The sequence below is a fragment of the Morone saxatilis genome, unplaced genomic scaffold (assembly GCF_004916995.1).
Source record: "Morone saxatilis isolate NCDOM2014 unplaced genomic scaffold, NCSU_SB_2.0 Contig20, whole genome shotgun sequence".
Classification (NCBI taxonomy): domain Eukaryota; kingdom Metazoa; phylum Chordata; class Actinopteri; family Moronidae; genus Morone; species Morone saxatilis.
The window spans coordinates 11902690-11912395 of record NW_023339763.1 but is presented as its reverse complement, the minus strand read 5'-3'; the positions used below and the strand labels follow the sequence as shown (position 1 = coordinate 11912395).

The following is a 9706-nucleotide window of genomic DNA, read 5'->3' as shown; positions in this document are numbered from 1 at the left end:
TGTGTGTGTGTTTGTGTGTGAGACAGCAGTGACTGAGCTGCCCTGTGATCACACACCTCCATCACAGTAATAACCTCCTGGAAAATGGATACAGAGCTCATCTCTCATCACACACAACATTAAACAGACAGAGGACCATCATCTGGAGTGTCATTATCTTTAGTTGCCATCACACACATACACCCACACACACCCACACACACACACAACCATGCTACTAGCACGCAGGGAATGGCATACATATTTGTCTTTTACTCATTTGCACTGAAGACAGAGGGACAGCATCTTTCTACTAAAAATGGGGTCAAGGGGAGGACAGGTTCCTACCGCAACTACACATATAATTTCCCACCCAGCCCACACCTGCAACATGCCCTAGATTACAAATTCAATTTACATGAGCTACATGAAAAAAAACAAAAAAATCCACATTTAAAACTGAATCGTAGATATTTAAGTGATTGCCTTTACTTTACTTTACTGTAACAGATGAATAACATGTGAATGTGAAGTACCATATGAATGTGTGGGAAATTGGCAATTATCTCATCAAATGATACGAAGCAACACTGTTCTCTACAATTAACTCCCTGTAGATAGACAAACATCTGAAGTGTATGTACACACAAACATGATGAACAATCATTTGGACAACCGTACCTGGACTGAGCTACAACTCCCACTACTTCAGCGTAGAGGTCGGCCACTATGTGCATGTTGCCTGTGTTGGGTCCCAGATACCTAAGAAGTCACAAAAATGAGTATTAACCATGTCTAGTGCTGTTATATTTGAAAATGTTGCAGTTGGTCAGAGAGTAAAAAGAAAGTATGCACTGAAACTCTAAACCGGTAAAGTGCAATCAATACATTCTAGTAAATTATTTGTTATTCTATACGTTATCACTCTTACCCTTCCTTGTATTTGAAGTGCTTGAAGGTCAGGTTTATAACTTCTTGGATGAGTCCATCCAACAGAGGATGGAGGGGGATCTGGATTGAGATTCAAACGTAATATTATAAATCCAGTCTTGCCATTTGATGGATTCAACATTTAATGAATTATTAATTAAAATATATGTGTCTTCGTATTCTTATTTTACTATTATATCTTGTATTTTTCCTAATCTATTTTTATTTAATGTGTATTCCATTGTGTTGTGTTGTTGTCAATTCTATCTTATTTTATCTTGTTTTAAATAAAACTTCAATCTATCCGGCTCAGTCTGGGAGCTCGGTGTGCATTTTATCTTCTTGAATCCAAGACTAGATCAATAATATGCAAATTACCCTTTTTTATTTGTTTTAATTTAGTTTAGAGTTTCACATGAATGGGCTGGGAAATACTGCAGCTGGACAACTGACGTCAAGTAGTTTCCTGTGACTGTTTTAACCCTTTCACAGCATCATGCAGACATTTGTATTAATAGTGTAGACTCACTGACCACACTCTGAGACTCACCTGCTTCAAAACTTCTATAAGCACTAGAGAAAAGATGAAGTCTATTGCTAGATCTCTCCGCTCCAATAAGTAGTCCTTCTGTTGCTCGTCACTGAGACAGACAGACAGACAGACAACAAAGAAACATTATTTGTCACATTCACAGTGTTGAGGCCCAAGTGCACGCTCCTGTTCTTGCCTCTGTGAGTACATGTCACACACGAGAATCTGCTTTTATTAAATTTCCATTAATCAATTAATTGTAGGCACCATCTGGTCCATTTTGTAACTGTGTGTACTCAGTGGTGCAGTTTGTTTGAGATTGGGAAACAGGCTCCTGCAAGAAGGACAACACCTTCAGTGCAGTTTATTTGTGTATGTTTTGAGTGGAAGTATAGTCTGCGGATTGTAAGGCGGGTTTGTATGGTAATATATAATTATATAGTCTACTGTATTGTATTGTATATTTTTTATTGCCTTTAGGTGTAAACACTTAAATAAAACAATATAAATTCAAAAATTCGATTATTGTTTTTCAGTTTCCAACTTTGTGGTTTTCATGACCATCATTACATGAAGATACATTTATGGTTTGTTAAAACCTAAACCTAATGATCCAGGATGAATAAATAGAATAATTCATGGGAATGTAGTGTAATGTCCATCTGACATGTGGTGATTTGTCTTTCGTGCATTTCTTTTGTATGTGTATGTGACAATTTAGTCCTCCAAATCTATTCCAATTCCTCAGATGAGTGCAAAGAAGAGTTTTACAATTGATTGTGTGTGTCATTTGTGTACTCTCACTTTTTTGACTTGGTGTTGGCCCTGGGTCGATATTCATGGGACTCGTCTTCCAGGCCGTTCTGCCTCTTGTACCAGTCAAACAGAGTCCTCAGGATAGATGGCAGGCAGTACTCTGCTAGAGAACTCATAGAGCTGATCAACTGAAGGTCAAGATGGCGGAGAAAGAGAGAGGACAGAATGACAGGTTAATCCCATTTCCAAAATAAAATGTTTGGATGATGATGAGGAAAAAAAGGACAGCACATGTTGCTGATGATGTGTCAGGTTACACACACCTGGTCAAACTGTGGGTCCTCTCCTCTCTGCAGAGATTTGTTAAGGGGCTTCTCCTGTGAGACAGACAGACGGGAACACATTCATGTCAGAATGGGCGAAAACAGGTAGACATTTTATTAGGAAAATTTGAGACACGAAACTCAAAATGCAGCAAAACTGTTGTAATCAAAACCCAGACTAACCTAAGTGTCTGTATTATCTGAATATGTTTAAATTCTATCTCTTAAATCTTTCTTAAATCGTATCTCCCCAGACTCCTGCATAGCCTGTAAATACTGACCACGTTTAAAGAACTGACTTTGTTATTTAGTATCAGACTAGGCGCTTAGGTACTAACCTTGTTATGTTCCTTTCAAGAAACATATCAAATGTTCAGGCCTACTATAAGTGCCATAAATATACAAAAACAGACAAAAGGCCACACCACTTAGGTACACATTATGGATTGTGCTCAGACATTTGGATTTATTTAGAGTCAAAGAAGCCCAAATAGTCCCTCATATTTCTTTCAAATTACCTTTTTTTCTAAATGACAAAAGAGATGAGAGACTCTTCACACATATTTGGTTTACGACATCTACATGGCAAACCATTAACCTGACGGTATGTTTCATATAGGTTGGTCATATGTCTTCCTTTTCTTGTGGTTTAGGAATTCACCAAAGGAAACTGCCATTTCTAAAACAATATATTAAAGGATGCTGATGTTATACTATATAGCAGCACATTGCAGGTATCACTTCCTCTGCACAAAAATGGTTAGTCAACATATACTGCCATAAAAACCCACTCTGAATAACACAATCAGATAAAATGTCCAAAATGTATTCCTGACCTGCTGTAACCTGAGAGAGAAACGGAGACAAAACAAGATGAGATATTATCGATGCAAAGTCACTCACCAGTGGTTCGGCCATGATGATGCGAATTTTGCGTTCGGAGAGCAAGGTGAAGTTGGCAAACAAGCTTTTTAGGACGAACTCGCCCGGCTTGCTCTCAGGGTCCACGTTGACAGGCGCCATGACGACAGGACCCTTCCTCTCTCCCAATGTTCCACTGACTGGCGGGAGGGGTGGCTTCAGTCCCACTGGAGAGGCTGGGGAGAGTCAGGACAGGTCAGTTAGTTTAAAGCAGGGGTCTTTCAGGGAGTAAGCTGTGGTTTGCAACTTTAGCGTAATTTTTTATGCCTATATTTGTTTACATTTTGGCTAACTGGCACCATTAAAAGTATGCTAAATTCAAGTCAATTTATGGATATTTATTCAGAATGGACAACAGAGATAAAATCATACTCAATCTAAAAATGCGAGTCTTTGACTGAGTAATGACTTTGAGAAGGACTCAGATTATTTAATTCCGACAATTGGGCGCTCTGGGTTTTAAAGCACGTTATCTGCCTCCATGAGCTTTGTGTCACAACCACTGCTGCAGCTCCAACTGTTGACCGGAAACCATGACACAGAACTACTTCCAGTTGTTTTTAAGAAAACCCAGCCAATGCAGCTGTCCATATTTGCCTCAAATCTCTCCCTTCTCCCTTTCCGTTCTCCCACCTTACAGTTTGAAAACTGGGTTAGGGTCATGTACTGACACCTCATGTTTTTCTTACATATAGCTATGCATTCTCTACATCCTTCTAGGACCATGATGTATCCCTACATTGCAGAGAAACAGCTGAGAACCACAGATGCTCTCTCCAAGCGCTTGTCTTTTATAAATCTCATACTTTCATTAACAAACTTTTATCTGTCAGAATACACATTATTCTCCCTCTGTAAAAAAGTTAAAACTCCTGAGCTGCGACTCATTTATATTAAGTGTGTGTTTGACATGGTACAACACACACACACAACACACACACACAGCACACACACACACACTTTTCATTTCTCCCTTTTGATTACATCATTAGGGAGACTGGGCACTATTGATTATTCCAAATGTAATGATAAACAGAAAGATAAGACAGTGAGTGGGTGGAGTCTGGAAGGGGTTTGAGTGAGGGACAGACAACAGTCGGACAGACAGATATAAGGAGGGAGAGGGCATTTCCTGTCATGCGTCTCCAGGAATATTGACATGCCCTTAAAATAGAACCACATAGAACATCGCTCTAAGAAAAAGCAAATCACCATGGCATCAGCGACTGGAAAATGTGCATGTTGCACTATGGCCTACTGTTACTGACAGTGAATGCACAGGTCAGCCAATACAGTTAAAGAAAAAACCCAAACACATACCTAAAGACATACTTAAAAGTAGTACATTATTAACAACAGCTGCAACAATAGCCAATAAAGGAGGCGTGTGTGACTGCAGCAAATTAGCAGGTTTGATTCCCTGTGCGTAAAATACTTTCTTACAAGGTGAAACAAAGCAATAATTCACAAGAACATTTCCCAGAAGTGGCTAGTGTGTGTGAGGTAACAACTCTGTCAGACCTAACTGACCTTTCATGACCATGTGACCTGACCTCGCTGGAGAGGTGAGATGTAAATGCTAATGCGTGGACTCGACAGGCCTCCAGGGCTCAAAGACAGCGACCTGTTTGTGTGAAATCTGAGCGCTCTAATGACGCAAACACGCGTACACATGAACACACACCCCTAAACGCTTACCAAGGCCCTTGATGAAGCTGATGACACTAGCCCTGCTCCATTTAGTTGGCACTTCCATGGTGCGGGCAGAGGGACAGCGGTACAGTGGGTAGAGGTGGGTAAAATGGGCAGAAACAGTGGGATGGAGGAGGAATGTAACACTGGGAGAGGGTATGAAGCTGAGGAGGGGTAGCTGAGTAGTCTACAAGGTGTACAATACGGCTCCCATGATTGACATATAAAAGTAATTCCTTGCTGGATATCAGCGGCGCGGAAGACGTTTGTCTTTAATATCCAACTATTCCACCATGATAGTAACTACAGACAGCACAGTTTAGGCACGAGGCAGGTTTAACCAAAGCTAAAAGTGTGGAGCTCCATCCTTCAGAAAATGACGAGCGGGTAAAGTGAAAAATGTGTGCCTGAGGCGGGAAACTCTCATGACAGCTATATCCCACATTCAATCCAAATGAAACAGGAAGATATGCTGGATCCACAGACCGGAAGAGCCATAGCCAGGGTAGAGCTGCCCGGGTGAGGACGACTCGACGCCTCAGAGCAGCGAGTGTTGCAATCACAGAGGAAGAGATGGCGTCAAGGTGTCTTGTCAAAATAACAGAAGTCGACTTATTCCGCCGTGAGTGAACTCTACCAAAAGGGTTTGAGAGATATTCCACTGTACTGCTCCAGGAGAGGCTTGTGTAGATCAGACGCTGCGTAGGGCCCCATGCTTGGGAGCTATATGAGCCTACAGACCAACTATCAGTTTCTACTTCAGCTTCTGCTCCGCCTCCGGTCTGCCATCACTTTTCACTGTACGACAGCTCCCGAGACCTTTGGAATCCTTGCATTGCAAAGTTGTATTGAAATAAAGTGCTTCTTTGAGAGTGGTTTTGTGGCTGTCCTTTAGTTGTCAGTAGCAGTTAAGTAAAGTCTGCTCCTTGTGGAGATCTGACCAGAAGAGTTGGGCTGGAATTTCAACACTGCCCCGAGAGAGAGGCGAGGGGAGGAGGGAGGCGCTATATATAGACCACTGGAGGTCACTCTCTTACATACCCACCACTCCCACTGACCCCTACTCATACACAAGTGCACACACGCACACACGAAAACAGACACACTCACAGGAACACACACGCATATGTACAGTTTTCTGAAGCAGACAGAGACAAATCAGGAAAATTCAGTAATAAACTACAAAGCAAATGGCACTGATCCAATTTAGTGAAGGTTGACTATTTCATTAAAGCTTGTCAGTGACATGAATTTAAGGTGTGTGTGTGTGTGTGTGTGTGTGATATGTGTACATGCATGTGTGTGTGAGCCTCATGCATCTCGTTGGGAAAAGAGCTTAGAGTAGGAAGACGTAACGGTGTCCGATAGAGCTGTCGATATAGCGCACCAGAGCACTTCACAGGACCTTTGTAGAGATTTGCATGACTCAGCATTTTAAGAGCTGAATCAGCAGAAATCTGTTAAGACCAGTCAATACAAGTCCACGTTGGTTCAATCACATTTTATATCCTAAAAGGTTTATTTAACATAAATAGTGAGCACGACTGAGACAAGGAAAGAAGAAATAAAGAAAGAAAATTGCAAGGTAGAGAAAGAAAATATGAATGTGACGCATAAGAAAGAAGCAGAGAGAGAAAGGAAGGGGAGGATAGAGAGCCGAGTTGCAATAATTAGTCAATCGACAGAAAATTAATCAGCGATTAATTTAATTAATTTAATACATTTTTTAACAAAAATGGCAACTATTCCCTGGTTACAACTTCTCAAATGTACATGATAGTAAACTCAATATCTTTTGGTTTTAGACTGTTGGCTAGACAAAATAAAGTTGTTTTTTGTTGTTTTCGCACTTGCCTGATAATTTACAGACAGAACAATTACTCAGTCGGAAAAAGAATCGGCTGGTAACAAAAATAGCCGTTAGTCGCAGAAATAGAGAGACCACTTAACATCTAGATTCAGGCTTACCTTACCCATCATGTCATACCGATACACAAGCATAATGAAGTTTTGAATCATGACTAAGATTCATTGTGTGATAGCACACATTGTACGCACCCTGACACATCAAGAATGCAGCTACCAAACAGAATTCGTCATATAGAGGTTGAAATTAAGTTTTCTTGGGTTATAAAAAGATGAATCAATCCTGGTTGTACATTTTGTTGGCAGTGTCTAAGTAAAGTGGATTGCGATGAGTCACTTTTAAAAGCACAGACAATTACCACAAACACACACAGCGGCTGCCCTCGACAAGACCTAGCAGAACCAAACCTGTATATTGTCAGAGGAGGCAGCTGACAAACTCTCATTGTGTGTGATTACTGTATTCTGGCATTTTCATTGTTTCCCATTAAATCCCTTAAAGCATCGGAAAATGATAACAATAAACAGAATTAGCTGGCAGGTTACAAACACTGTTTTCATTTTGATAGTGGAGCGAACCTTTTTGTTTACATTTGGATTCAGGATTGTTTTATTAACTATCAATACAAATTATTATGAAAACTAAAAACTGGAAAATTGAAAAACATGAGAATAAAATCCTGTCGTAAAATGTGAGCTAGCTTGCTTCAACTATGTGTGTTTTGATGTTGCTGATACAGGCCTACACATGACTATGTCAGTAAGGCTGGCATGAGATGGAACAAGTTCAACTTGATGAGGTCAGCTATTTATCTAGTGATTTCATTCGATAAGTAACTCACGCCTGACACACAAAGCCAACTTGGACTTATAAAGGAGTACCGCCTAGACTTGCTCTCTTTGAAAAGTGTCCTGAGATAACTTCTGCTGTGATTCGGCACCATCCCAATAAACTGAACTGAATTATCTCGGCCGTTTCTTGGCTTTCTAAGCTGCCATCGTTATCATGACCTTGGAGCAGACAAAACCTACACCTATCAATTTGGTCCTATAGCTGAAAGCAGACGGAGCCTAAATGAAGAAACGCATACACCATCAGGGCCCTTGTGATTTCTGGCTTTATTTCATCACATTGAATGGCTGGGGGCGAACCATCAACACATGCTCTGCAATCCCTCTGTAACCCTTACACCATCGTAACCCCTGCTGACAGTAACCTTCAGCACACACCTAATATACAAGCTCCCCACAGCTGCCCTGCTAACCATACACACGCCAAAACATCTTCATGTTATCTACTGAAAAGAGACACACACACAAGACCATTAAGCAACTGAGCACATAGAGAGCTTTTGTATAACTCTTAATTTAAGAGTTATATGTTATAAAAGCACCCACACATATATATGCACAAAATGATAGTTAGTGTTCAGTCGTGTATGTGAAAATCACAGATGCGCAACAAGAGGAAAGTCCTCTTGATCAACAAGAAAAACACTGATGTTACAGTAAACTACAGGCTGTGTGGTAATGACTATATTGGACTAGTGCTACTACAACGTGTCAGATTTATGAGCCTATAGCTGAAAGTGGATGGAGGTACAGTATGTCCAGTCTGGGAGGATGCTGCTGGGCATTCATCCCAGATTGCCCCAGAGTGACATACAGTAGCTTTACCGTCTGTTTGGTAAACAGTGACTCACCGACGGAGGAATTAAGAGATTGGAGTCGTTCGGATTGTAAACAGCACATGAAGAAAGGTTAACAGAATGGTAACACATTTGGTTGAGCTTGGTAGTGTTTTTAAACAACGCTCTTTTTGTTCTGGGCGCAAATATGATAAACACACTCAAAGACTGACTTCTTTTGCTGAGTAATGTGCTGTTTAATTAATGTAGAAAACTGCTGAGGAGCCAGATTTACCCCCAACTAACCCCTGGAGCAGCTCTCTCTCCCTCTTGCTCGCTCTCTCTCTCTCTCAACCCCTTGTCTTCCATTATTCCATTACGTAACATTGCCAAATATTGACAGCATGGATCATGCTGTACGCTGCCTGTTCTCAGTCTCGTTCAGTCCTAACACACGCAGACACACAAACAAAATAAGCACAGTCTGTACATCGCAGGAGCTACTGATGACTCGTCAGTCTCAACGCAACAACAAGCGTGATGTGTTAGCCGTACTCACTCCCTCCCAAGGACTTGAGCAGAGACTTGAGGCTGATGTCAAAGAAGCCCGAATCCTGCTGGCTGGTCGCCATGGCTGCAGAGGCTATGTCGCCACGGTGACAGACAGCAGAGGGGGGACAGGACGGCAGGATGAGGCGTTGCGGACGGATCAAGTGAGAGAAAGAGCCGTGCGCTCCGAGAGAGAATGACTGGGAAAGAAGGAGAGAGGGATGCGGGTGGGCAGCCAGCGATGCGGATGTTGCGGCTGTCTGCTGCTGAGTGTGTGTGTTTGTTTGTGTGCGTGTGTGTGCATGCGTGCAGGCACAAGAAAGAGAGTGCGTGTGTGTGTGTCAAAGAGAAAGGGAAAGAGAGCGGCGTTCAGCCTTGCCTGCACTCTGTGTTGCTATCTCGCTGGCTAACACCCCCCAACCCCTCTCTGTTTTGCTCTCTTAGGACAGTGATACACAGATGTTGGTAGGCGCAAGCAGCCAATCCTCTTAGAGGAGAGACAGAGACAGACACAGAGAGAGAGAGACAGA

The 9706-nt window shown here is 41.7% G+C and overlaps 1 protein-coding gene across 1 annotated transcript in view; it reads right to left on the bottom strand.

Annotated features, from left to right (window-relative positions):
• fryb (furry homolog b (Drosophila)) overlaps positions 1-9706 on the bottom strand; it is a 46654-nt gene that overhangs the window by 29571 nt on the left and 7377 nt on the right. The window contains 6 exon segments of the mRNA XM_035666070.1: positions 661-741; positions 911-990; positions 1460-1550; positions 2246-2385; positions 2521-2574; positions 3424-3617. Coding sequence (XP_035521963.1) covers positions 661-741; positions 911-990; positions 1460-1550; positions 2246-2385; positions 2521-2574; positions 3424-3617 — 640 coding nt within the window.